The 27,945-nt window shown below is 48.1% G+C and overlaps 5 protein-coding genes across 5 annotated transcripts; 2 read left to right on the top strand and 3 right to left on the bottom strand.

The window, feature by feature from the left end:
- The first annotated feature begins 13 nt into the window (after positions 1–13).
- EDB82DRAFT_36968 (mitochondrial protein from FMP27-domain-containing protein) lies at positions 14–9,595 on the top strand. The gene is made up of 2 exons (XM_025731150.2): positions 14–113; positions 170–9,595. The coding sequence occupies exon 2, from the start codon at positions 208–210 to the stop codon at positions 9,301–9,303; it is 9,096 nt and encodes a 3,031-aa protein (XP_025590205.1). The 5' UTR covers positions 14–113; positions 170–207; the 3' UTR covers positions 9,304–9,595.
- On the bottom strand, positions 9,595–10,343 carry EDB82DRAFT_36955 (uncharacterized protein). Its single transcript, XM_025731151.2, has 2 exons — positions 10,183–10,343; positions 9,595–10,123 (listed from the first exon to the last, which is right to left on the bottom strand). The coding sequence occupies exons 1-2, from the start codon at positions 10,230–10,232 to the stop codon at positions 9,916–9,918; spliced, it is 258 nt and encodes an 85-aa protein (XP_025590206.1). The 5' UTR covers positions 10,233–10,343; the 3' UTR covers positions 9,595–9,915.
- An 843-nt stretch (positions 10,344–11,186) lies between these two features.
- Positions 11,187–13,929, bottom strand: EDB82DRAFT_36953 (uncharacterized protein). Its single transcript, XM_025731152.2, has 2 exons — positions 13,924–13,929; positions 11,187–13,866 (listed from the first exon to the last, which is right to left on the bottom strand). The coding sequence occupies exon 2, from the start codon at positions 13,772–13,774 to the stop codon at positions 11,660–11,662; it is 2,115 nt and encodes a 704-aa protein (XP_025590207.1). The 5' UTR covers positions 13,775–13,866; positions 13,924–13,929; the 3' UTR covers positions 11,187–11,659.
- Positions 13,930–15,319: 1,390 nt separating this feature from the next.
- On the top strand, positions 15,320–17,278 carry EDB82DRAFT_543178 (uncharacterized protein; the record flags this gene model as incomplete). Its single annotated transcript, XM_025731156.2, has 4 exons — positions 15,320–15,657; positions 15,710–16,011; positions 16,067–16,315; positions 16,368–17,278. 4 exons carry the CDS (start codon positions 15,320–15,322, stop codon positions 17,276–17,278), a joined length of 1,800 nt encoding a protein of 599 aa, XP_025590208.1.
- Positions 17,279–21,292: 4,014 nt separating this feature from the next.
- EDB82DRAFT_423370 (uncharacterized protein) lies at positions 21,293–23,092 on the bottom strand (the record flags this gene model as incomplete). Its single annotated transcript, XM_025731158.1, has 1 exon — positions 21,293–23,092. One exon carries the CDS (start codon positions 23,090–23,092, stop codon positions 21,293–21,295), a length of 1,800 nt encoding a protein of 599 aa, XP_025590210.1.
- Positions 23,093–27,945: the final 4,853 nt, after the last annotated feature.

Here is a 27,945-nt window from a genome sequence, read left to right as displayed (position 1 = left end):
CGGCAACATAGACTCACAATTTAGACGCAAGCCTGCGGCGATGGCATAGCTCGCCTCACTCAATTAAAGTCAGACCAAGTGAAGGCATGGTATCTCTTTCACAATCAGGAAATGTAAGTTAATATACCACACCACTTTTCACCGCTCGTAGCTGATTGTATTGTGGCAGTCATCTTGGTGGGAGAGGCTCGTAGGTGCCTTTTCAGAATGGCTCTCCTTAACCCAACCTTCTTCTTCGGCTGTCTAGTCCTCCTGTACCTATCGTCCTTCGTCTTCCTTGCCGTCCTCCGAATCCTCACCGGTGTATCGATCCAGCGAATAGGCTACCTGTCCTTGCGCCGAATAGCATGGACACCACGAGATGGATGCAGAATAGAAATCAGGGGCCTTGGGATCCACGTCCACCGCCCAACATTTGCCCAGCCGACATGGTGCAGCGTTGTCTTGAGTGAACTCGTCGTAACGATAGACGTCAATGAGCTTGAAGGAAATAAACCCGTTGAACTGGATCCCGAGGGCAGTGATTCCGAAGTCGCGAAAGATAAGAAATCCGATGTCAAAGCCACAGCTCGACAAAAACCACAACTGCCACGACGAGCTACGAGCACAGTGGTTCGAAGCGAGACATGGAAGAAGCTTACACGCATAAAAGACCAGATCAAACGGCTTCATAGCAACATAAGCTGGCTAAAGCTCGTCGATGTGGTCGCGACTAACTCGGCTGTTAACATTGTCGACGTTGGCAATGTCCAGATTGGAAGCTTCACCCTCGCAGTCGATACGCGCCGCAAGATGGTCGACCGCGTACGCTTCTTTGCTCGATTGGCCGATCGCCATGGCAAAGACCAACAAGCGGAATGGACTGCTTCGTTACGTAGCGTACTTTTCACGGCCGAAGGTCATGAATCTATGGAAATTCTCGATCAGGTTTTTATTAATGTCCATGGGCATTTGTACAAGTCCATGGAGGGTTTGCGTGAAGCTGCTGTGGCTATCAAGATGGGACGATTGCACATTCCATTTGATGACTTACAAGCATGCGTGAACCGGCTAAAGCAACGCCGAGCTGAGGTCAAGACACCTGGCGCTGATGAGGAACCTGTTGATATCTTCTTGGGCAACATTGCCCAGGAAATCGACGAGCCAGGAACAACAAGCGAAGACTTAATGAGGACAGTTTCCGACTCTAAAGAGTTTTTCAGTTCCATTCTAAGAGGCATCAAGGAGATCCAGTTCGCAGTGAGTTTCTTGGGCATGAGCAAAAAGGTCCAGTCTATCAAGCCTGGGTCAACGCCGATCCAATTGAACGCCGCGATGAAGGAGGTTGGCATAGATCTGCATAGATTGGATTCAAAGTCGCCAGCTCACAGGATGTATTTTCCCGCCGAAGCTATTGCACACGAGGCCCTGGCTGCTGCTCTATCTATATCCGTTGGCTTGGACGATGGCCACGGTCAACCCGAACGCCTTCTCTATATCCCGATGGCTACGACAACGATCAAGACGACACTGCTCTCCAAGACAGTTGAAGTTTCGCGGGCCAGCACAGTGGACGAAAGAAACGCCAACATTATGTTTGCTAACTCTGTAGTCACCTCTCCTTCGGTAGATTTGGATCCTCGTCATCTGCCGGTGCTGATTGCCCTCTTCAAATCAAAACCGAAGGCACCGAAAGCGCAGAACGACAACCACCATCTTATTTCTCGCCTTCTTCCGAAAGCGAACTACAAATTTTCCATGCACGAGCCTGTTGTTCGTATAAAGCTCCAGCCACTGCAAAAGGCAGAGGACCCGGACGATTTCGATCTTATAATTTCATCAATCTCCTCGATTTCGCTCGATGTGGAATCTTCTCATAGTGTCATGGCCGAAATGCACTATTCTCTTGATGGTTCATTTCGACTTCAGTCGCACGATCTCTACTACCAAACAAACCACGGCGAACGATTTAACCTTGTCACGACAGAATCACTCGATATGAAACTCAATCTGGGTGCTCGACCGGATGTTTATGTCGATGTGTCCGGCAATCTTCAGTCCTGCTCGATCAGCATGGTGAGACCTGAGATTACTGACGGTCTTCGCCAGATCGTTCAGGAGTTGCGTATCGACGTGGAAGCAGAAAAGGGCACCGTTTCTCGATCCAAGGGCGGTCAAAACTTCCTGCGGTCTATGCCCAACTGGCTATTGAGGGCTCAGTTCAATGCAGCCGATTTCAACGTGGAAATCGCAGGAATCGATGAGGAGATATCTGACGATACCCGTGGAGTCTTTTTACACTGGGACACAGTTTCAACCGAATATCGAGCTCATCGCCTTGATGGACTTCAACGACGGACTTCTAGAAGACGGGCCAACAGTCGTTCCGTCAACCAATCCGACTCGGATTGGACTCCTCCTCCGAATTCTCCTAGAATCAAGAAGAAGTCACAAAATACTGGTGACGGGAGGAAGCTCACCCTCTTTGCTAGCGGCATTGAAGCACAGATCATGGACGCTGTTGATACACTTGAGCCCGAGGCCTTTCTTAGCGTACCGAGGCTTGAGCTTTCGCTCGGCGCGTCAAGCGATGCAAATGGCCCAACGTTTAATATCCAAGTGGGTGTTCGTACCATTCGCGCCAAGTATTCGCTCTACCGACACTACGCTGTTGGTGTTGCTGTCATGACACTACGAAAAGCATTCATGCGAACTGGTCGCGATGCTCCACGGCCAAAGCAGCAGGGAAGTTATGTCGATCTGGTCCCTGATGCCAACCGACTGGCTCCTCCTGGAACTCCAGATCTAGATCCTGGACTGACGACTATTACTCCTGAATTAGTCACTCTTGACTTCAAAGCAGCCCTTGTACAACTCAAAGCCGATATGCCTCATGATCCAGCCATGATGCTGCATATGTATGGCCTGGAGCTCGGCCGGCAACGATGGTCTACTCCATACGTTTCTGCCAAACTTGTGCGGCTGTACACAGAGCCACCACGCATGCGCAATGTCTGGGCTCGTTTGCTCAGCATCAAGGCAGGGCGTCTTGATTTCAGAGAATCTCGCCGAAAGACACCTACAGGAAGTGTTATTGACGAGAAGATGGTTGACATAGTGACTGAAGCTGTGCGCATCGCTGTGCCGCACGAAGTTATCTTGAGTCGCGTAACGGACAATTTCACTAATGTGATCAAAGCAGTGCAGCAGCTCCACCATCGTTTCAGAACAGGTACCAACGAGTACATCCTTGAAAAGAAACCGGAGGGGCCAAAGTCGGTTCCAAAAGTATCTGTTCGTACCCGCAACTTTCTGTTTGAGCTTGAAGATGGTGGCTTTGAATGGAAATTGGGCATGATCTATCGCACCGGTCTTATCGAACAAACACAGCGAATTGCTCGTGAAAACGCCTTCAAAGTCAAACTTAAGAAAGTCCGCGAAGATGAAATCCGTAAGGGAACAAGCAAGTTCCGCTCACGATCCACCTTCCCACGAGGTCGACCTGAGACGACCGAGTCTCCAGGTAGCAGAAGCCGAAGCGTAGATGATCTTGAGGCAAGAGACGTGCGGTCAAACACTCAGCATGGAAGGATCCCCAGATACAACCCCAACACTGACTCCCTTCACCTCAACGGTGTTTCCAAAGTTACCGAGCACTACGCCCGGAGTCACCTCGACATGTTCAATGCTCAAAGTTGGAAGAAACGAATCGACCGTGCTTATCAAATCTCTCAAGATAGCATGAAGGAGTCTCGCGGCCAGTTCTGGGGACCTAACCAAGTGCCAGAAGACGTTGAAGAGGCCGAGAATCTGCTGGAAGTACCACCGAGACCAGCTCTTATGGCTGCTGTTATTAGTGACTTGCACTTCATGATCGACAAACCTACATTCCCCATGAAAGACTTGCCAGACTTCCTCCACAAAATTGGCAAAGGCATGCCGAAGGATATGCAGTATAGTTTACTGGTTCCAATGCATGTCAGCATTGCCATGGGAGAGGCCAAGGTGACGCTGCGAGACTACCCATTACCGCTTGTGCACATCCCTCCTATGAAATACGGGCAGTCGGCAAAAATCCAGGCTGTGTCCGTCAAGGCAAACTTTGTTATTGCTGAAGAGTTCCGAGGTATCGAGTCGACCCGCCGTGTTAGAGTTAACGTTGTGCCTCCAAGGACTTCTCTACCGGGGTCTTCCAATGAGGGCAGTTTCGCGATCGAAGTCAGACGTACTATTGGACCCGTCAAGTCATACTCCGATGTGTACATGGACGTCAACAGTGCTTTGCCTACACGCATCACATGGGGTCCTTGTTATCAACCGGCTATCCAAGACATGATGATGGTCATTGAATCGTTTACAAAACCTCAATTTGACCCATCTGAACGTGTTGGTTTCTGGGATAAGCTTCGACTCAACTTCCACTCTAGGATACACGCATCGTGGAAGGGCGACGGAGACGTGCATCTTGCCCTCAAGGGTACACGTAATCCATATGCAATGACTGGCAATGGAGCCGGCTTCCTCATGTGCTGGCGCAATGATATCCGATGGAACATCAACACAGACGATGACCCGAAGGGTTTCATCTCAGTCGAAAGTGGTGAATACATTCTTGCAGTGCCCGATTATAGTCATGAGGTTCGGGAGCAAGCTCGGCGACAATATGATTTTGACAGCTATCTACCTGAAGACAACTACAAGTCTGAGGCAAGTTTCAAGAAGGTTGTTATGAAATTGTCTGGCAAAGTCAAAGTTATGGCTGGCCTCATTTTTGAGCGTGCTATTGAAGACGGCGTCCGAAGCTTTGAGTTTCGACCTCACTACGACATCGTCCTCAAGAATCCACATTTCGCCAAACCTGATGCGAGCGGTCGTCCCTATGATGCGCTGCGTGGTTTCAGGAGTCGACACATTCATCTTTCCATTGCCATTCATGCGCCAGCCGATCGCGACTGGCTTTCTGATAACCCAGAACCTTCCCGAAGTTACAATACAATCCATCTTACCCCGAGGTTCTTCACCCACTTCTTCAACTGGTGGGGTTTGTTTGGACAGCCACTCTCATTGCCAATCCGCCAGGGTAGTCTCTTTCCAGGCCGCGAGAAGAACAGCAAGAAATTTGGTCGGCATTTGGCCACTGTTAAGTACAACATCTTACTCGCGCCACTATTTCTCAGCCATATCTACAAGCACAAGGACGTTGAAGACCATTCGGAAAATGCAGTTTCGGCGACCGGTCTAAAGGTTCGATTTGATAGCTTCTCGCTCGACCTCCATCAGCGCCGAGAGGAGTTCAACACCCTCGGCAAAGGTAAACATGGTGATGATGCGAGCAAAACTTCAGGTATCAAAATCCATGCTGCTCAGCTTGACCTTGTTAGCGCCGACGTTCGGGCAGTGTCAGCAAGCTTGAAGGGTACCACCACGGAGGCTATCAAGAAGGGATCCATGGCGACCATGATTCGCGAAAGTGATGAGAAACCCGATCTATCGCGCTTTACCATCCCTGACAATGACTTCAGTTGGATTGACATGGATGATTTTGTCGAGATTGATTGGATAACGCCGACTGAACCTCATCCCGACACCAAGATCTTGCCGCTTGCCTACGCTCCTCGCCTGACATACTTCCGACAAACAGATATTGGTGGAGTCATTGCCGGTGACCCAACGCGGACCAGTCCCTTCGGAAACGAACCAACGCATTTCTGCGTAATGAGACATGACGATGATCCACGCCGAATCCAGGGTTCTCTTATCAAAGACCGTCTTGAACAGCTAGCCATGCAAATGGAAAATCACGACCGCGATATGGGCGAAGCCGAGCTGAGGGTCATCAGAACCGACGGACAAGACCGTGCTCTTGTGGAAGAGTTCAAGGCTTTTCAGAGGCATACGGACGTACTGCAAGAGAAGAAGGAGTTTCTGGAGTCCATGCTTAATCAAGCCAGGATTCGAGCCCCTTCCAGCACTCATAGAGCTAGCGGTGAGGGACGCAGACAATCCGTCGAGTCAGCAATTCCTTTTCAAGACGAGACAATGGAAATTCCAGCGACAAGCGAGTTCGAAAGCGAGTTCAGCAACCGGTTCGTCATCCACAACTTGCAGCTCAAGTGGAACAATACTCTACGAAACATTGTACTTCGCTATCTTCACCAAAACAGTCAGAGACGTGGTTTTACATACTATCTCTCTCGGCCCGCTATAAAGTTCATTCTGGACATCGTTGAGGAGCAGAACAAAGCCAAGTCGCAAACCAAGCCAGGCAAGGCCAAGTCTACGCACAGCCGTCAAGATGGCAGAAGAGGCTCCCGCGCGTCCAGCATGAAGGGTGACGAGGACCCTATCGATCTTGAGGAGCGTATCAAGCGGATCCTTAACGATGGACGAAAATTCACGTCGGCGACGTGGAGCACTAATCCGGACGGCGCTGTAGAGGGATCTATTGAAGACTTGGTGGGCGGCATTGCTGACGAGTTCACTCCCCAAAGCAGCTACCACATTCGCATTATTGCCCCGCAGATTCAACTTCAGAGTGACAAGAACAAGAAGAATGTAGTTCTGGCCACTGCCAAGGGAATGGAGTTGAAGGTGATGGAAGTCATGGAGAAGGAGAGAATATCTGATAACGTCAGTGGTCTCGTCCAACGCCGATTCTTGGTCAATATGGACAGTGTCCAGTTCTTTGTCACACATCGCAAGTGGTTCCAAACCAGCCCTGTTTCGATGTATGTGGGAAGCAAATACGGTGCACCGAGCGGTTCGTCTTTCCCACCATGGGTCCCTATTGAAGTTGTGTTCGACTTCCAGGCGGATCCCTTTGGTTTCAAGCGTGTTGTGCAGAAAACTTCAGCCATGGTTCGATATGACAAGTACAACACTCTGCGTTTGAAGTACAATGACGAGGTCAACACCGATGGCAATGAAGGTTCTTCTCAAGACAACGCGGAGACCCGCATGGACAATCTTTGGGTCGAATTCCCAACAGCCAGAGCCCTCTGCAACTCATCGCAGTACTACGCTTTGTACGTCATCGTGTTGGATCTTCTCATGTACAACGAGCCCATGGAGAAGACACGAAATGAGCGCCTAGAAAAGATCATCCTCGCGTCTGATTTCAGCGACTTGAGTGGCACTCCTGCCATGGTTCAGAAACTACAACAACGTATCAGGCAGATGGAAGAGATCAAAGACCATTTCCAGATCTATGCAAAGTACCTTGACAAGAAGGGCTGGGAAGATCGGTTGCGACTTGAAAACGATCTTGCGGCTTGTGAGGACGAGTTGTTTTTTATGATGAAAGCCATTACCTCTTCTCAGAGAAAATTTGACGTCAACTCGGATGATAGCACCGGTTTACTTAAGTGGAACATCACTATTCGAGACATTGTTTGGCACCTCATGCAAGACTCGAATGAGCCTTTGGTAGAGTTACAGCTCAAAGATCTTGAGTATGATCGAACGGACAACTCCGATGGTTCCCATGTCAACCTCATTCGAGTCGGAAAGGTTCTTGGTCTGAATTTGTTGCCTGATGCGACATATCCAGAAATGATAGCACCGTACATCGACCCCGAAAGACCACACCAGCAGGACGGCGAGCACAAGGAGATGATTCGGGTTTACTGGCACATGCTGGAGGCCATTGCAGGCATTCCTGTGATGGACCGATTCGAAGTCAACCTGTTTCCCATCAAAGTGCAACTTGAGCATGAGGTCGGAAAGCGCCTTTTCGAGTACATCTTCCCTGGTATCAATGGAGAGAAGTCAGCTGGTGCCAAGAACGACTCACCATTCATGCTGAAACAGGTCACGGCCGATGGAGAGGACGATGACGAATATGATGATGAAAACGGTGGCGCAACGCCTTCATACTCGGGTAGACATTCATCTTCGTCATCCTTTTCAACTGGTTCGGGTTCTCTTGAACTCCGATTACGACCTACCTTGACATCAAACACCAAAGCTGAAGCACCCCCAGGAAAGGCTCTGCGTGTTAACACAGGCAACGAAGGTCATTCCTTCCGTCTTTTCCGTGCTCCCGGAACATCCAAGACTATGCTCAAAAAGGCGTCCCATGAGTCACTTCGCTCTAATATGGGCCCTCGAGTTGGTTTGACGCGTGCATCAACAAGTCGTTCTTCTCGAGAAGACCGAGAATCGAGAGAAAATGACAAGAGGTCTAGGTTTGGACTTGGGAAGCGAAACAACAATGACAAGCCGCCTTCGGACGATCTCACCAAGATGATGACACGTGCAAGCCATTTCATGACCTTTGCCTCTATCAAGATGCCGTCAGTTGTTCTTTGCCTGAGTTACCGGGGTAAAGACAATCGCAACATTGAGGATGTGCACGATTTTGTCTTCAGGATGCCAAGCATTGAGTGGGAGAACAAAACATGGTCCAACTTGGATCTGGCCTTGTCTCTCAAGAAGGCAGTAGTCAAAGCGTTGATTTCTCACACGGGTGCTCTTATTGGCAACAAGTTCTCGAAACATCGACCCAATGCCGAACAGCGAGACAAGCTGCGAGTGTTAGCTAATAGCTCAGTCCTCATTGCGCCATCGTCTTCGGGCGGTTCCCAGCACCATCCTGGCAGTATAAACGACAGTGATGATTCCAGCATGTATGGCGCATCTCCTGTTGACTTCTCTCGATCTCCTCCTCGAAGTATTCGAGCTCCAAGCACACATGGTAGTGTACGTCCAGGGTCAGCGATGCGACGCCGCAGTCGAAGTTCAAGCGTCAAGAGCCGATTGTCACATCGAAACGGTGGCGCAGCTCCAGCCCCCCTTGCTCATCATGGTCCCCATGTTCCGGCTTTCCTGATGATGACACCCCCGACACCCATTGAAGATCCTCGTGGTGACCGGCAACATCACTTTGGCTCCGAACTTTTACGGCCAAGTACAGCAAGCCCACAATTGCAAAGCACAACTTCCAGCAACTCTTATGCCAGCAGCACTCACAGCACTAGTCCCCAGAGTAATATTCCGGTACCCGCTGGGCAACACCCCAGGCCTGGGTTTAAAAGAATCCCGACTGGGATAGAACGCCCTACTTCAAGTATGAGTAATCACGACTCCAGCGGGTCTAGTGTACGCCGAAAGAACGGCGCAAGCAATCTGAAGGACAAGCTTAGTGCGTTCACACACCGTATCGGCAATCGGGAGAGCAGTCAGTCACAGCAAGAAGATGATTCGGAGACAGTTGATGAATCACAATCCCCTACACCTTCCGGTCCAAAAAGTAGATCTAGGCGATCATCAAGTCATACGGGATCACGACTTGGCTGGACACCTAACAGGATGAAGGCAGGCTGACAAGAAGAAGTCATGCCATAGTGATAGAGAAGTATATGAGACTCGGTGTAGTTTTAAAATATTGGCAAATGGGCGCATTGGTCGGATTAGAAAGGGAGGTTCTTTGTTCATTCTTTTGCATATCCTGACATCCTTCGTTGAAAGCCAGGATGCACATACGATATACATATCATACATAGTAAGCTCGGTGTATTGGATTGATGAGTGAGCGATCATTGGAATAGGGATGAGCCCTAGATCAGGTTTGAAGCAAAAAGGGGGCAACCTCAGCAAGGCATTATTAGGTGGAATTCTATATGTAATACAAAAGAATTGATATTTTGCATTCAATTATTGAAACAGTTGCGATGTGCGAAAATGAAGTTGAACGGTTTAATTTGATGCTTAGATTATATGATTTATATGGTATCGATGCTCCCTCTTCCCAATCTTCCATAGATACCCCAAATGTATGTTGTTTCCGTACCTGCGCCATCTTGAAAAGGCGAGGTTGTCCAACGTAATAAAGAACGCTTAACGCAAAGAAGAAGTATGTGTATGTATGTTTATGCAAAGCGAATCCCCATGGATGTTTCTGTAGCTTATGCCCTTTCTCGCTGAATATTTGCACGCTTACTGTCGACGGCCGAGGATGTTGAAGAGACTTGTCCTGGGGTCCTCGATGGCACCGTCAAAGGTTCTTGCTCGGTTGGTCTCGCTCTCGACTGTGTTGTACTTTGCAAAGGAGCGGTCGAACTTGGCTGATGTGGTGGCAAGCTGGGAGCTCACGTAGCTGGCGATAATGGCGAAGCTGCCGACAGCTACGACAACAGGGAGGGCCCTTTTTAAGGAAGTGGTCAGATTGAGATTCACAGTGTGTGGGGGTTAGAGAGAGCTTACTTGGGGTAGGCAGCAGGCTTGACGAGAGCGGGTTTAGCGATGGCGGCCATTGTGAGTGATGTGGTGTAAGTGAGATAACACTTTTAAATAGTGATTGATATGAGTGTTGGAGGTGAGATGAGGATACAATGAAGAATTAACTGTGTTGATGATGAGGAAAAGTCACTCCATTTTGACGAGTTCCTTCTAGTCTCTTATATCCATCTAATTTTTGTATGTGTTGGTCTTCTTCACTTTTGAATCGTTGATCATGAGCCGTAGGATTCTCAACTGGCACTTGAGAGTCGGTCGATGGTGGTGTGATTGTGAGTGCTGGCCCCTGGGCTGTCTGACCTATTCGGGCGATTCCGGGGAACCAGGGAAACCCAGATTAGGAAATTTGGGGAATCGCAGAATATGACTGTAACGACATGCCAATGCACCATATATATATATATGAATGTATTATTGTCTTTTTTTTGCTAGGATAATTCATTTCTCGGGACATGTTTGTCGATGTGGAGTAGCCAGTGATACAAGTCAATGTTGACATCCATACATAAAATCCACCACATAAAAAACATAATATTGATACAATAGATCCAAATGACGATCATGGATCAATCATCTCTTTGCTTGTGTATGTAAATTCCGGCCTCTACCGGAATGAGGTCGTCAACAGCGTTCGTTCTGGCCTCATGTTACCTCTTTGAGCGCTGACAATCTGACCATTCCCATGGCGGGGCCCACCGACAACCAACACAGGCCTCTCTATCATTTCATTTCTCAGATACTGACTGCAGTAGCCTTGAAAAATAAAGGACCTGTCCGTTGTTCTGGGTGGCAAAAAACCTGCTGGAACCAACCTGGTGGTGCCATACCCCAGAATATATCGAACAAGGGCGAGAACCCGACGCTCACTCCCGACAATGGGGTTTACTGCACGCTTGGCATCAGATAATTAGCGATGAGCATATGATTCGCGATCGGCAATTGTAAAGATATTTTTTTTGTTGTGTGTATCTGCAGGCGTATGCTCACAGGACTAAGTTTTCCGTATTTCGGAACCATGTCTAGGGAGGCGGTACTTCATCAGATCATGTCCTGAAAGAACTGGACACCTCAATGTTGCCACACATGAGAAGCCTTATCGCCTGCCTCTCATTAGCAACCCTAACGAAGAGTTCTGACAGCGCCATGAATCCTTATTTTGATCACTTGTTGCACATTTTCCGAGTTTTCTGATCGTGTTTTACTCTGCAGGCCTTGTCAGCGACTCTCATCGTCGTCAGGGGCTGCAAACAACCCGCCTTCTTTGAGAGAACCGGCGAGAGGTAACGGTACAAAGCAAAGAACTGGTCTTAACTTGGAAGAATTTGACAAAGCCTTTTTCTTCTCCTATGCTCTCGGCAATCAAGCCTTTTCCACCCCAGAGGTATGGTTTTCTTTGGTATGGGATACCGCCTCTGGATCAAGGTTCCGGCAACTGATCCCATCTTCAATCTTGACTAGGGTACGGCAACGGGGTGTTGCTCAACTTCTCTTTTCTGTCCCAATTTGTTGTGGCCGATCTCACTTCGGCCATTTTTCTTTCCTTTTGTCTCAGTTCCTCTAGTTCTGTTAGTGGCAGCGGAGCCTTTGCGATCCTCGCGGCCAGGTGGTACCAGGGCTGGAGATATCCGCCATGCTGTAACTCGTTTGTCACATCGAGAACTGCCAACCCCAACAAAGCTCGCATTGTAAAATGAGCATCGTTACCGGCTGAATGTAACTTGGAGTACCGAATGCCCAATAGTTCTAGCAGTACGCGGAGGGAAGGTGCCTGGGGCTGTTGAATGATGAGATACGTCGCCAGGCAAAGGTCGAGCCAGTAAATATGGTCAAAAAAGACGCCAAAGTCTCGTAAGATGATGTAATCGTTACGAGCTGAGTATGCGACGCCAATCACAGTTCTGTCGTGCTGCCATTCAACGAATTTCTTCTTGATGCCATCCAGAGATATCGTCTGTGTCTCTCCGAAGATAAAATTGTCTGGTTCAGGGACTTCGGTTTGAACCGCAAACTCATATGTCCTGATAAGATCCGCCGGGTTTGGTAAGTTGATCGAGCGCAATACAACGTCCCGAATGTCCCTGGTATCGAGAATTGATACGCCAAGATGAAAAGACGTGACACGTCTCTTGGTCTCGCCTTTGAGCGTATATGGCAGTCTTCGTACCCTGTCAGTGTCAATGCAGATGAGCCTTACATCCCTCATGCTAGTCTTCCTCAATCGGTATGGCATCTCTTCCAGCCAGTCCTGCTTGAAATTTGTCGTAGTACTGTAACCCATGATCAAACGAAGTTGTTGGAGTGCAACAAATCGCCTATGCAGTATGGGATTACTTCTACGATTCCCGGGGTCGTAGTATAACTCCCTCGAGTAAGGGACTTCAAATGACCAGCCGTACGTCTCTTTGATGTATTTGTTCCTCTCTTCCTTTGACATGCTTCTCAGCCTATGCAAATTTTTGAGATCATGTTCAGAGTGATTTTCTTTTCTCAGTCGCCAGTAGTTGTCTTCTGTCAATGGCTCTTGCTTTGGCAATGGTTTTCTTGTCGACTCTTCGTCTCTTGGTTCTTCCTCAACTGGTGATGGGTCTGGCCGAAATGTCAGCTCTGACAATTCCGACAGTAATGGCGGTTCCGATGGAGGTTCATTCGATGACGGTATTCCGTTTCGTGACCTTTTCCGCGATATTTTTGACTTTGTATGTGCTTGTTGCCTGATCCTGTTGGGAGTGAGTTTGTTGGCCACTCCAATAGGTCTAGAACTCCTGAAAGTCCAAGAAGACCCAACCTTTGCAGCTGTGGCATCATCTGCGGCAGTAGTGGTATCTTTCGCAGTAACATCTTCGGTGGAGGTAACATTGGTCGCTGCCTTTTTCATAACGGCATCTTTCGTAATGACTTTCTTTGTAGATTTATCCTTTGAAATGGTAGTCTTTTTTGTGTTATTCTTCATAACAATATCCTTCGCAATGATAATGTTTGTCGTGGCATCCCCCGCAACGGTTGCCTCTGTAGTGGAATTCTTCACTGCAGTATCTTTTGTAGCAATGCTTGTCGTAGTAGCGTCTTTCGCAATGACATTATTTGCGGTGGTATCCTTCGCAATGGCAGCATTGGCAGGGGCATTATTTATAGCAGCATCTTTCAGTGTGGTCGGTTTGATGGGAACACTTCTAATAGGGATGTTTCTGGTGGCAACGCCTTTGGTGGCAGTGACTTTGACAGCAGCTCTTTTAATGGCAACTCCTTTGAAGGTAGTCGTCCTGAGGGTTGTCACTTTGGTAGTTTTGTTTGCTTCAATTGCTTGCCTTTGTAGTCTTGCTTTTTCAACAACTGACCTAATCCGTGCTTTCTCAGCTGCCGACTTCTCTCGTTCTTCGGTGACTGCTATGAACATTCGCACTTGCTCAAATGCCTCCTGAAGTGCCTCCTCATCTGGTTCAAGTGAAGGTGTTTCCTGTGGTGTCTCAGTTGAATAGCTTTTTGCTAAGCTGGTCCGTGTAAGTCCATCCTTCTTAGCTGAGACCCGCGGTTTTGCGAGCCTGCTGATTGACCTCAGCATGGGATGGTGCTTGGGAGCTTGGGTAAGGCGAGCATTGATATCCGAGGCGGCCAGCTAATGCAGGGAGTATCGTGATCAACCCCAATTCAGGGCTTAAGTTTGACTTTCAGTTAGTGTTGAATCTGTACTCGTTCGTTCCATTACATTACTGAGAATTCAACGTCTTGGCACGTGACCCCACCTGCAGCTTATTGGGCCTGTGCCTATGAAGTGAAGCCTTAAAAGTAAGGCTTTCCTTTTCAATGTAATAATAATGTTGGGTTTGGCAATTAGAGAACAACAATGCCATTGTAAGATGATAAGACTATCATCTGCTATATTCTGGACTGTGCGTTCATTGTTCAATCTGTCAGCTATCTTCGCCTACTGCAAGCTACTGTACAACACTAAGCATTACAGCGCAGTCAGTGAACAATAGTGGGGGTTGAAGATCAGTAATGATCAGTGACTGTCGCAGTGCATAAGAGCATGAACTGATAAGCTTAAACCAAAAAGTCAAACTCGACGACTGATATTTGAATTTGAATTTGAATTCGAGATTAGCTGCATTGACCAATTGATCTTTCTCGAATTGACTCTTTAGCTAAGAACAGTAACAGGTTTGTAATGAGGCAATCAAACATTTTGCCCGTGCATTTTTCTTCCCCAGATGTATTATGTAAGGGCCTGAACATGAAGTCCGTCAAGTGTACTATTATTTTTACAGGTAACGTTGCCGCTGTCGCTGTCAAATAGCGTGGCATGGAAGCCCCAACCAAAAGGCGAGACAAGGCGAAGCCATGATACCGGAGCCGAGGTTGAGGTAAGGGGATCGGACCGACTCCAGATTTTTACCCAAAGTTGGTGGGTTGAAATTCTTTACAGTTCCACTCTTGAGCTTAATACTTTTAACCTGATGAACAAAATCATGAGATGTTTTCTAGTTATGAGGGAGTACTAGGGCGAGAGTAAACATTCCAGAGAGATATAAAAACCAACGGTCATGTCTCTTATTGGCGGATACCTTGATATGAGAATCCGTACTATATATCCGTAAGTACTTTTCCATAGGTGGCCGTTTGAAAGTCTCTGCAATCCACAGAATCATGTCCCCCATGGGCAAATCCTTCATCCCCCCGTAATCCATAGAAACTATTACACTACAAAAATAAAACTTGACCCACGGCTCGGGAGGAAAGAGGCTAAAGTGGCCAACCAGTTTTCGCAAAAGTGACGTGTTGGTCGACCAATCGCTCCTGCAAGACATGACGCCCCATTATTAAAGCAGAACAGAGCAGGAACGCCCAAGCTTAGCTTAATATTCGATTCGATTCACTCTTTCTTCTTTCCCTTCTCCCCCAGAAGACTCCTTCCTTCGTTGTCTTCAAGTTAAATCAATCATTCAACTGTGTATAATTATCATGATCATCAATCTGGGGAATCAATAAGCAAACCTGTTTGACTGCCCTATCCTGGACCTAACTTCAACCCTGTATCCAGGATATTCTCATCTCAACATGGTCTCACTCACATACGACAATAAAAAACAAAATCCGCGTAATCGACATGAGACTGCGCTGGTGGCATTCAATACCACCTATCCGTACAAAGATGGGCCCTTCAAATGAAGCTATCCCCACAGATGCTCGCCCCATACCTCTACCAGAATTACCCGAGTTCGCAACCGAAACAGGAACAGAAAACAGTTCGCCTGATCTCGAGTCTTTCTCCAATGGTCTCTCCCAGTCACTGTGGCTGCCCCAGACTCACGCCTCCGACTCAACTACGAGGCGAGTCTATCGTGGGTTTGCCGAGGAAAAGGAAGCCACCTTCTTTACCTGTTGTCGCCAGTATCCAAAGGCCGTGGGCTGGTCACTATTGCTCTTCCTGACTGTTGTAATGGAGTAAGTCATGATCTGCATGTCGTCTATTAGATAAGAAGCTAAAGAAAAGCAGAGCCTATGACAAGTCCCTGGTAACCGGTCTCTTTGCTTTTCCTGCATTTAGACAAAAATACGGCAAGCCGACAGGAGGGTTAGATGACCAAACCTACGAGATCTCACCCTCGTGGCAGATGGGCTTACAGAACGCTGCCATTGTCTGCGAGATTATAGGTCTCTTGGCGCACGGCTACATCACCGATCTTATCGGATATCGAAAGATGATGCTTGTCAGTTTGTTCTGGATGTGCATCGCTGTATTCCCCGCATTCTTTGCCGATAGCATCGGCGTCTTGTTGACATCGCAAGCTCTATCCGGTATGTGCATACATGTCTAATTCTGTCCAAAAAAAAAACTAATCATCCCATCCAGGGCTATCATGGGGTGTCATCGAAATTTTAGCTGCCACATATGCAGCTGAAGTCGTTCCAAATGCTCTGCGTCCTTTTGTTCTAAGCAGCATCAATATGTGCTGGCTTGTAGGACAGGTGATCGGCACAGGCATTCTTCGTTCGCTTGTTCATGAAACTTCACAATGGTCTTATCGCCTTCCCTTTGCACTTCAATGGGCGTGGGCGATACCGTTGTTATTCGGCGTGTGGTTCGCACCCGACAGCCCATGTAAGGGCATCACCCCCTTCATCTCCGCACAATACATCTGACACGAACACAGGGTGGCTTATTCGTCATGAACGAACCGAAGACGCAAAGAGGGCTCTCACACGACTTTGCAACAAGAACCATACCGACATCGAAGACACCATCTCACTGATGAAACACACCAACAAGATGGAAAAGCACTGTAACTATGGAGGAGCCAGCTATAAGGATCTCTTCAAAGGAGTCAACCGACGCAGGACCGAGATTGCATGTCTCGCATGGTGCTCTCAGGCCCTCAGTGGTTGGTCGCTTACATCGTACGCACCATATTTCTTCGAACAGGCTGGCTTCAGCGCATCCATCTCTTTCAACCTCTCGACAGCCTGCTATGGAGTCGGTATCGCAGGCGGTATCATCTCCTGGATCCTACTGCCCTTTGTAGGACGTCGAAAACTTTACCTTTACGGACTCGTCACGCCAATTTGCCTTTTGACCGCTGGCGGCATTGTCTGGGCGGTACTGAGCGACCGAACCGGCGCAAATTGGACCTTGGCCGGATTAATTATCGCCATGACATTTGTATACGACATGACCATTGGCCCCGTCTGCTATATTGTGGTCGCCGAGATCCCTTCCACTCGATTACGAGTCAAAACTGTTGCTCTAGCAAGAGTGACATATAACCTTTGCCTAATATTTAACAATATCATTATGCCCAAGATGCTGAACCCATCTGCCTGGGACATCGGCGGCGCCTCATGCTTCTTATATGCCGGAACAAGTTTTTTCTGCTTAATATGGTGTTATTTTAGACTTCCCGAGACGAGGAATCTAACATTTTTGGAGCTCGATATCTTATTCGAGAGGAAGGCACCCACGCCAAAGTTCAAAGAGCTGCAGGATAGGCTTGAGGATAGTGCGTATCTCTCCATGACGAGAACGGAGCGATTGACGAATTGGCATGGCTGGCTAGCTTATTCATAATAATGAGATCAACGATAGTGATTTAATACTAATACTATAATCCGCTTATTGGACCTTACAATGCCAAGGTCGCCGGCTTGTTGTGATTCCTTGTCTGCGCTGCCCAAGTCGACGCGAGTTATACGATACGGAGAATAGCCATTGCCTAGTCAACCATTTTGCCAGCTGACCAAGATCAGCGACGCTGCTCTGGCTCAAAAGCCGGTGTGGCTTATTGCGGTGAGTGCCATCGGACATGAGAGTCTGTCACTTATGGTACGAGCGCGCTGATCGCAATGTCCGTTTCGCCCGGGCATTCGTTCCGTGTAGATCGCGTGTAAACCAGATGGAACTACGGAGTAAGGATATAAACATAACCCTGGACATGGTGAGATGGGTGAGGCCGTCATGAGACAGTCTCGTGACAGCTGAACCGTGGCATGCCTGGGGATTGTGAACCTCCACTCCTACATTCGGAAAATGTGACTAATATGACATTGACTTGTCTCGGTTGAAGTAACTAGATAGATGTGTTGATGTAATGTAGTTCTAATTTTTATGCCTAGATATAGTCTGCTAAGAAATCCTGTATCTTTCGGATGAGTTTTACATTCATGCCACTCTCGTGTTTCTAGACGGTCATGAGTTGATAGATGGTCACTTTAATCATATTTATTTCTTTAATATCCCGGTTTGTATCAGAGCCTTGGTTGGAGTAGTTGAGAACGTTCACTGTTATCTTCAACTGCTCAAGCCATCTATTCTGGTTCGTAGACTTCACTTTTGAGATGAACATCGATCATGCAATAGTCTAACTCAATGTATGATATCTAAATATACTTTCTGTCTAGCAATACTGGAATATTACATAACATGTGAGTCAAGGGCTCAACTATCGATTCAGTGTATCATGTTAAATCATTTTTTCAAAAGGTCATGTGTGGTATCTTTCAGCTCGACCAACAATCAAATTCTAAAACGCAGGGTCTGTCTTTCATACAAACGTTAAACTCGACTCCTATCTATTATTCGTGTCGTAACAGTTCCTTGGCCGTTTGAATCTCGACCAAAATCAACCAATCAGCTGATGACTGTGAATGTGAGTACAGAAACTACAACTTGATTCGAAAGTCCGGATTTACATATGAAGGTTAAAGCAATCACTTTAGATAACGATATATACCTCAGTAATTGAGTGTAACTGCTACCGCAATGACATATATCATTCAATACATAGCATGGGAGCACATCTAAGCCTAGACAGCCTCTTCTTTATTACTTACAACACTTACAACGACCACAGCTTGCATTGAATTCCAAGCTAGATAGGTATTGCCTTGTGCTGTATTCAATACTAAACTGCTCGTTGTACATGTATACTAAATGTTATAATATAAGACGGGAGGGTACAGGATGATGCCAGCCGTCTGATACTGATAGAGAATGTTTAAGACTATACGTTGATTAGACGGGATTTATCAGTGCAGATCAAGGCTCATAACTAGTATAACACTATTGTCTTTTCACGCTGACTTGACCAAAACAATGCCATCACTCGTATACGTAGTCAAACTTCAAGCATTGCCTCACTCATCTCCTGACAGATACAATATGGGTAGGATACACAACACATATGCAAGTTCGCACTCGCTTAGGAGATATCCAGATTATTTAGAGGCCAGATAATAATTCCACAGATACAATCGACTCAAAAGCAGCTCGTGGGTTTATCCGGTTGCTCTTTTGCACAAAACCCACCTTTACTTTTTCACCTGCCTATAACTATAGCTCCTCGTAAACGTGCAAGCTGGGACGTTTCAAAATCGAAGTATTTCATGCGACACTATCTATCGCGGGGGACTTTTGCTCCTCCACCAGAAGCAAGTCTTGTCTCCTTCTTGTCGCGGCTAGCTCATACCCTGGGCTCCTATGCCAAGGATCCTCGCTGAGAGGATTGTCGTTCCTGGGGTATAGATAAGTGAATATCTGTCCAGTGGACGATTTGCAAAAGTGCCTCTGCTATCGATATGGTCCTGAGCCTCGGCTTGGGCGGTTTTATCAATATTCAGTCTCAAGGTATCAGGGCATTTTGTACCGTGCCCTACCATATGTGTATGCAGGCTTCAACAGCTTGGCGATCCACTCGTAAGCCTTTTAATAAAGACCACATAACCACTAAATTAGCAATCGATAATACACCGCTCCGTCAAATGAATATCGTCTAATATTTGACCACAAAATTGTTGAATGGCATTTCGTAATGAGCGGTCTAGACTAGAACATGGGGCCACCTGGGACAGGATAGAGGGAGAATTGTCTCCGCCACACGCCCCTTGAAGCGTAGGGATACCATCGAAACTACTGCACAACAAAGTGCAGAAAGGGACCCCTAGGGAAAATCTTTCCTTTTCCCACCATTTATTTCCCTTATCGAAAGCGGGGAGTTATCAATTTTTTTGCCCATAGCCAAAACATCGACAATTACCGCGCTTATAGCCCCGGCCCCTGGCTAGCGTCTGAAGCGATGCAGACTCACGGCTTTTCCCCCCACAACAAGAAGGAACCTTCTTCTAGAAGTTCTTCTGTCCCGCAAGAGAAACTCCTGTCATTGCTGCTCCAGTTTTGCCCGGGTGAGAAGCATAAAGAGAAGGTCCCTAACGACTGCTCAAGCGGAGAGTGTGAAATAAGGTTGTCAGCCGAAAGTGCCAACCGCTCCATGTAGCCAGGATCCAGTAACTGTTGACCACGCGTTTCTCGTTGATGAACGGACGGTCGATGACTGAGACAACAACGCCAACGTGTTTTACAGCGCAGCTAGCTGTTGGTTTTATGAGGTGGTTGGTTAGGCATTCGTGCATTGTTCAACCAAGACGCAGCCTTACCTTTTCAGGGGAAGTTTCAAGACTCCACATCCAGAACGGTGTCAAAGGGACAAGCTGGTGATATTAGCCGACATGCAAAACGTGAACACCAAAACATTAATGTAAATGTTGTGATAAAAAATATATAAGTGTTAACAAATGGATATCCAAGTGAATAGACCGCTCAATGCCTTCCGTGTTGTCTGCGCCCATTCGTCTCGCCATCTCAAAAGGGCGGTTGTAAATCTGTGTGATATGTACCAGTAAAATTACCAGTCCTGCTCAATAAAAAATAAAAAATCCTTCCAAAATTCGCCGACCTCAATGCTCTGTTCCTGCCGGTCCTGAGTGCCAGCCAACTCCTGTCAACAAATACAATGACTCCTCCACCGGGAGTGTTCTCCGAACTTCGTCTCACCAACTCCAGATCACCGAAAGTGAGCCGAAATTTCGCTCAACTCTGGCCAATCCCGCGTGGGCGGGGGTCAAATGCCGAGGAGACCAATCTGTGTAGAGAAAAGACGAAAATTTTGTTGTGTACAAGAAGTAAATCCATGTCTTTGTTCTGATAATCGCGTGCTTTTTTCTCCACCGCTCGGTGATAAGAAAGGGGAATAAATAAATGAAATAACGTGAATGACGGAAAACTCCTGAAAATGCTAGCCGCTTTCTAGAATGATGAGATGTTCCCATGTCTAATGTAAACTGTGATTGGATAGTGGTGTGTTTTGGTCAATGCCCTCATGTGAAGACGAGTGCCGTAGCCCATTTGTTTCGGGTTCGTGTTCGGTGGCCAATCCGCTTTGGATAGGAGTAACTTTGCCCCATTCTTTTCGAGTCAGAACCAGGGCAACTCATTTTGCCCTAGGGCCATCATCGGGTTGTGGAACCATAGGTCGCGGGTGGTGTTCCAAAACCCTTCCATTGAGATGGGGGGGCAAAAAATTTGCATCATAGCACCCAATGGCATGGGTAAACGTCAGGCACTCCATAATGTGCCCACGAGGTGGAACCCTTGTCGGTTGGTCCTCTTCTGGCTGTCCTGCCCGAATTGGCATTGTAACGATGCGAAAAAACCATGGCCAGGTTACATGACGTTGCATGACATAGAATGTTGGATTAAACCCTTCCGAGTTGGTATGCCCATTGTCTGTCGAGGCACAGCAATAGCAGTCTAGGCCATAATAGGTACCCAGCGGGCGGGAACACCATTTGCACCCATCTCGTAGGGCTTGGTCGATGTTTGTCGAGGAGGAAGTGCAAAACGGGCCCGTCCGGGTCGCTGGTCATCGAGTTTCCCACACTTGCGCATAGCCATCTCCATTACAGCAATACGGATGAAGTCGGAGTTCTCACGCATTTCCCGCTGTCGCATGCCTGGCACCAGTGTGGGGGCCTGCGGCTGTGGCTGTTGAGGTGCAGGGGAGGGCTGTGACTGGAGCGAAGTTGATGGATAAGAATTTCGGGTAGAGCCCGGAGGTGCTCGGGAGCGCTGGATCTTGTAAGTACGCATTTGAATGGATGCAGCAAAAGTTCCCGCGAAAACGGTTTTGGCGGGCGGTTCAATTCTGGCATTCGTTGTAGGGTTGAGATAACGGCGCATGGCTGCCGAAGGCATTTCCTCGGAAACAGGTGGGCGACGCTCATCTGCATAAGGGACATTAGGATCAATTGTCAGAATTGATCGAGTTAGGTAATCGTCCGGAGGAATAGATGGAAGATTTAAAACCGAAAAGGATCGAGCAGCCGAGCGGAGAGCCCGGAGAGACGCAGTCAGATTCGACTTGAAGACAGACCTCAATGGCTTGAAAGGCTCCAGGAACTGTGACTTGGGCTGAACTTCTTCGGGTTGATCAACAGTGGTGAGGTCGAAATCGTCAACATCCAAATTGTCTCTTGCCAATGGATGCTCATCGACCGAACCAGGCGGGGAGATAACGGGCTCCAGGGACTTTCGCATGGGTGTTGATTTTGTTCTTCGGGAACACGGGCTGGGAGTCCTTGGGCTTCCGAGAGATGAAAGACCATCGCTCGAGAACGAGCCATCAAGAGAAGGGATAGAGTCAATGGAATAAGTCCTTGTGGACATGCTGGAGCCAATGTTGCAATCGCTCACACTGTCGTCATCATCCATAATGTCCTGAGGTGGTGAGAGGAGCATGTCCAGTGGACTGCTGAATGTCCAGCTAAGTTCCTTCTCTGAAGCATGCTGGCATTCGATGACCTCCTGCACCGTCAAGGTCTTTTCAGATCGTCGTCGTCGTCGTTGAAGCTGTTTGTGCTTAGGAATATCCGTGACGGCCAGAAGTGCAGCTAGAGATGGTGAAAGGTTATCCGAAGATCTAGAGTCATTGCTTCGTTTTCTCTGTGACGAATGACGTTTTTGAGGATGGGCGGTATATCGGTTGTTGGTGGTAGGGATCTTGACTGGGCTGGTAGGTGTAGTCGGTCTCATGGTCAAGCTGACAGTGGTTTTAGGTGGGCTTGAAGGGGACAAGCTGGAAGTCTCCCGCCAGTCTTTGCGTTTACCCATTGTTGCATCGAAGGTCGGCTGAGTTGAAGATATAGTGATTGCAGTGCGCTTCTCGTTATCGTCATACTTGGGCGACCAGCGCGAGAGTGAAAATGTGGTCGACTGCTGGGTCGAAATCGCTGGAGTCGCCAACTTGGTAGTGGATGCCGGTGGCGATGTATGTAAGTGAGATGTACTTTGGGTCGATAGAGACTGAAGCTCAGACGACGGAAGATGAGGATGAGATGAAGTAAGAGAAGGTGAAGGTGAAGGTGAGGATGAGGATGAGGAGGAAGATAAACGTGTGGAAATGGGAGTGGGAACGGGAGATAGAAAGGGAGTATGAATAGATAAAGTATTGTGATGACTGCTAGTCCCGGTATTACAAGGGGAGGAAAGAGGGCGTTGGTGCTGATGCTGTTGCTGCCGCTGCGCCAGCAGGAAGGAGCGTGGAGTCATCATTGTGGCCACCCCCTAGTCCCTAGTCTTAGTGCTGGACCTTGGACCCTAGTCCGAATCGCGGACACCCAGACAGGGCAAGTGTGACAATTGGAAGCCTTGAGGCCGGTACCTTTGATCCTGCCTTGGTCGGCGCTAGGTTGGGCAGGGAGCCAGGGTATGGTGTGCTGGCACTTTGCTGCACTGGGCTGCGCTGTACCGCGCTGGAGGTGAAGTGTCTGGCGGAGCGGAAGTGGGCCCGCGCCTGTTTTGTAGGGGTTTTACAGTGAGTCTTCAGGGCAGGGCCGCTGTGTGTCGTGCCCAGTGGGTCCTCGTTCGCTGGCACTCAATACACCTGCTTTGTTTTTTTCTTTCTGTCTGAAGTGGCTTCTTTTTTGGTTGGAATGCTCAGCCCTGATTGATTGATAGATAGAGCGAGGCTTCAGTCTCACTCTACTTTACCTCAAGTTCCATTCAATTGAGGGCTCTCCCTCGCTTTGTCGATCAGTCCCCTAATCTTGCTTTTTTCCAGTGTTTTCTCTCTCAAAGGACCCTTCGTCTTAGATCAAGACACGGAAACCTTGTCTAGGTTCAACAAGCTTCGATTTCAGGCCCAACCTGTCCCGGATATGAGATCCGCAACACACCGCAAACCGGAGGCCAGGCCAGCCAGCCAGCCAGAGGAGAGTAGAGTAAATGAAGCAAGGAAGACCAGTCCGGGAATGACCGCGTGTCCGTCTTGTCCCCAGCAAAAGTAAACTGTACCAGCAACTGTGTTGTATGGACAATTTCAGTAACGTAAACACGATGGCTTGGATTGGTCCGTCGATCAAGGGTGACGCTTGTGAGTTCGTCAAAGCCCTAGAAGCTTGTAAGCAATGGCGAATCACGTTTTGATGGCCAAGTGGCACTTGTAAGGACCCCGAATTGATTCTCCGTTTGCTTTGTGTTACGCTATCGCGGATACGTAACGGGTCGTGCCTTGCAGCTCTGCAAACTTCTGCTGCGTTGTGGTCGTGTGTCTCTGGTAATAAAGACAGCCAGATACGCAGGGGTCTGATATTGACAAATCAGATTGGACAAGGTTGATAGTATTAGGGCCGCGGAGAAGCTTGTTTGCTGTCCATCCTGTCTTGGAATGAATGTTCGAGGAGGCAGAATATTTCTCTTTAACAACAAGAACAGTCGAGATATCTTCCGCAACAAGTTGGGTTCTTCTTCCTATACGAAAGAGCGGTAACCACGAATATCTATGTCCTTATCCCAACGACTACGGTAGTCCTCGTGGGCAGTGGGCGGGGCGTGGACAGGCTCAGGCTGGGGATTTCGGGCAGGGGGCAGAGTGCCAAGCAAATGTCTGAGATTGAAGTTCGACAATTAAATACCACAGACCTGGTTAAACTGGCGAGTCACAAGGAAGCCTGTGTTTCGGGGTCCATGTCCGCTTAAACCGCCAGCAGAAAGCACAGCCCTTCTCACAGTATCGACAGCCTTGCTCACGTTCTTGCTGGCCATACGGAGAATGATGGTCTGAGTGAGATGATCAGGTCGCTTGTCCAGTCAAACAATATCGCATGCAAGTGTCTCAAAGGGACTACACCTGAGCTGTGATGGTGGACTGACAGGAGCTTTTGAATAGCACAGGACAAATCGAGACGAGCCAGCTGGCGCGAGATAGCCGTCTAGAATTGTTCCACACAGAACCCAGCAACTACTGTACACGCGCCTATGATATGATGTTATATCGGGTGCACAGCTTCTGTTACGGGCAAGATACGAAAGATCATCTGAACCTGACTTTACCTACCCAAAGGTAGTAAGTACTTGTCGATTCCTCGCATCCAATTAGTTGATTCAGCCTGGGTATTGGGGGTCACGGTGTCGGAGCTTTATCGCGTGCCCGAACTGATAAGGCAGCATCCACGCACGCCAACAACAACCAGCCACCAGTGAGCATCACGATAACAATCATGGCACATAGGCTCGTGCTATTGCTGTAGCTACGGAGTCAGAACGTGCTTGGCATGGAGACGCTCCTACTATATTCTTCACCTTATTTTCTTGACGCGATCCTTGACAACTTTGCGATAACTTACTCGCTCGGTAGTTGAGATCTTCAACTCAACGTGGCGATCCACGAGTCAGTGGGCCGAACCGGAGGTCCATCAGCGGCAACTCCGGGTCCTCGCCCGAAGAACACGCAAGACAACGACAATCAGAGGGGGCCTCGGAGCGGGATCTCTTATCTATACTTTGGCTTTCCCATTCCCACGCGATTACCGCCAGCGGATGCACTATCAGATAAGTACTAGGTAGTCAGAACTGTACCTGCCGGAACGAGCATTCCCCATTACGGTCCTTTGTTACATGCTGATGAGCACGTGTGACAACAAGATGGCATGCTCCTTATTTGGGTTCTTGCGATCAATATCACCCTGCACCAGAAACGAAAACAAAGCCAAGGGAGGGTGCTCAGAAGCCTCCAGCTGTCATTGTCTGCAGGGTCTTGCGAACCACGAATGACGAGCGTTGAACCAAGACATTGATTCATTGTACTTGGTGACGCCATGTCTCTGGTACCCAGTGTCAGCTCTCCCTCTTTGAGCCTGGTCCGTTTACTGCCTGTGAAGGAATTCCAATGGGGTCAATCCAAGCTTTACAAAGGGTGGTAGGGTGAGATTGACTGGTGACGCACCGAGACAAAACCCAACCCCAACCCAAGAGAAGGGTTGGGTTTAAGAAGAGGTCATTGTTGGATCGCCAGGTCTTTATTCCTCGTTCAGAGGAACACCAAACGTTGATCGTTCCTGTCGTCCTTGTACGCTCCTGAACGACAGGGCAAAGGAAAATTGTTTAAAGTTATTTTGCCTTGATTCTCGCGAGTTCTGGCCTGGCCTCGATCGCCGTGACATCACCAGCAACCATGACCCAAAAGACTGTGCCTATCTAGACTCAGGCCAAGTCACGAGAACAGGATAGGAGCACAGCACAGTACCTATCCAAGTGGTTCTCGACTCGTTCTGGTCATAGGCCGAAACTCTAAATACCCCCCCTCCAAGTCCCAAGACCTTTTCCCTCGTGCTCTTGTGTCTCATCCCCATCTCAATTCCTCTGGTAGGTTGTCTTTCTTATCGCTCCCTTGTCATTCGCTCTTGGCCTTCCAACCCTGCATCCTTCCGTCATCTGCTGGGCTTGTGGAAAAAACGCGGGGTCTGTCTTGTCTCCCCCACACTCTGCAGGGTCTCAGAAAGAGACAAAAACAAATTTGTTGATTCTTTCAATCAAATCACAACAAAAATCTGGGGTTCTTTTATCTTTGAGGTTGCAGAGTTGTGGAGCATCCATCACATAAGGATTGGTGCGCCAGATCGGTCCAGATACAGAGATACAAACACACAGAAATAGCAACTGTTATTAGCATACAGTTACAGCTTTGTCCAACGGCTGAGACTGGGCTTGATGATGCTCAGATCAGAGCTGTTGAGCTGATCGATAGATCAGCCATTAAACTCAAACTGCTGAGGCTTCCCTCCATTTACTCCCCTCCTCCTGCCCATGATAGCTCACGGTGCTGTGCTGAAGCTAGGCCTAGGCTTACTGTGTTATTTACGTCTACGCACGCGCGAGCCGCCTGGGTGGGCTAAGAAGAAACGGAACGAGACTTGCAGCATCAGGCTAATAGTGATAATACTCGGATGCCTAACTGAGGTTTCCGCGAAACCCCATGTTTCACGGTTTCACCTGGTTGTTATTGTCACGAGACCTGCTAGGCACAAAGACAATATGACCTTGGACGACATGTCAGTTTGGGGCTGTGTTACCTCCGCCGTTCCTACGCTGTCCTCTGGTGTCCTCTGGTGTCCTCTCAGTGATCAGCAGTCCGCTCGACAATCTAGCGAAAGTACTAATGTCCGCCAGCCTCCGTGCCTCACCCTAATAAAACTACTAAACCTGCAACGTTCCGCTCCTCATTTGTTGTTTCTTTACTCCAACACATGCGACCTTTTCATTCGCTGGGACTAGATTTCCGCTTGCAGTCCAACGTGCAGGGAATGACTGTGTGCTTCTAAGCCCACTATTAACCGCTTCTTCATGACGCTGGCCAAGTGACATGATGAGCCTGTTGATTACAAGATTGAGAATCGATTGCTCATTTGCTCCAAGACTTATTCTCTGCTCTGCACAACTTGGTCGGGCCTCATCTTCGATTGAGGTGCATCATGCAGGAATCTCCCAAAACGAAAACAAAAGTGCCATTGCCCGGGCAGAAACTCTGATTTTCCCATCCTTTCTTCTGTACGGTAATTCGGCACAGAGACATCCGTTTGAGACATTAACGCATCATTTGTGGTCAATTGTCCATGCAGCGACGAATTCACCATCGCGATGAGAATGAGGCCTGACATTATCAACAACTCATGTTTTTAGCTTTGCATGGTGAGTCTACATAGTGAGTCAGTCTGTTGCATAGATACATGGAGATAAGCCTGCAACACCAAGGATATATGAAGTGAATGAGATATAGTAACCAACACATCAAGATTGAGCATACTACAAATCTTGATGAGTTTCTCGGCAGCCCCGGATGTGTTACCATTTTAAGCTGCTGGAATGCCTATTCTAACAGAACATGAGTTGTCAACTTGAAGTTGCTGCATGTAAAGTACATGCATATCCAACTTGCTTCGTCCAGCATGGGAAGTGGTATGATGTTTATACCCTGCAATAACAACGCACCTAAATTTGAAGAGTTGCGAGGCGAAGCGCCCGCAAAAATAGCATGTGAATGAGCAAGGTATCACGATTTGATCGAATCTGTATTTGCTGAATTGTTCTAGAAGGGTTGTCTTGTAAATATCTCAAACTTGGTCTGTGTC

The sequence above is a fragment of the Fusarium venenatum genome, assembly GCF_020744135.1.
Source record: "Fusarium venenatum strain MPI-CAGE-CH-0201 chromosome Unknown EDB82scaffold_1, whole genome shotgun sequence".
Taxonomy (NCBI): Eukaryota; Fungi; Ascomycota; class Sordariomycetes; order Hypocreales; family Nectriaceae; genus Fusarium; species Fusarium venenatum.
Note: the sequence above shows the minus strand (reverse complement) of the source record. Positions and strands in the feature narration are given on the sequence as shown.

Excerpts from the sequence above, each read along its gene's own strand:
- EDB82DRAFT_36968 (XM_025731150.2), top strand. The coding sequence starts at position 208 with ATGGCTCTCCTTAACCCAACCTTCTTCTTCGGCTGTCTAGTCCTCCTG.
- EDB82DRAFT_36955 (XM_025731151.2), bottom strand. The coding sequence starts at position 10,232 with ATGGCCGCCATCGCTAAACCCGCTCTCGTCAAGCCTGCTGCCTACCCC. Across the intron at positions 10,124-10,182 it reads AAGCCTGCTGCCTACCCCAA|GGCCCTCCCTGTTGTCGTAG; the intron begins GTAAGCTCTCTC and ends TTCCTTAAAAAG.
- EDB82DRAFT_36953 (XM_025731152.2), bottom strand. The coding sequence starts at position 13,774 with ATGCTGAGGTCAATCAGCAGGCTCGCAAAACCGCGGGTCTCAGCTAAG.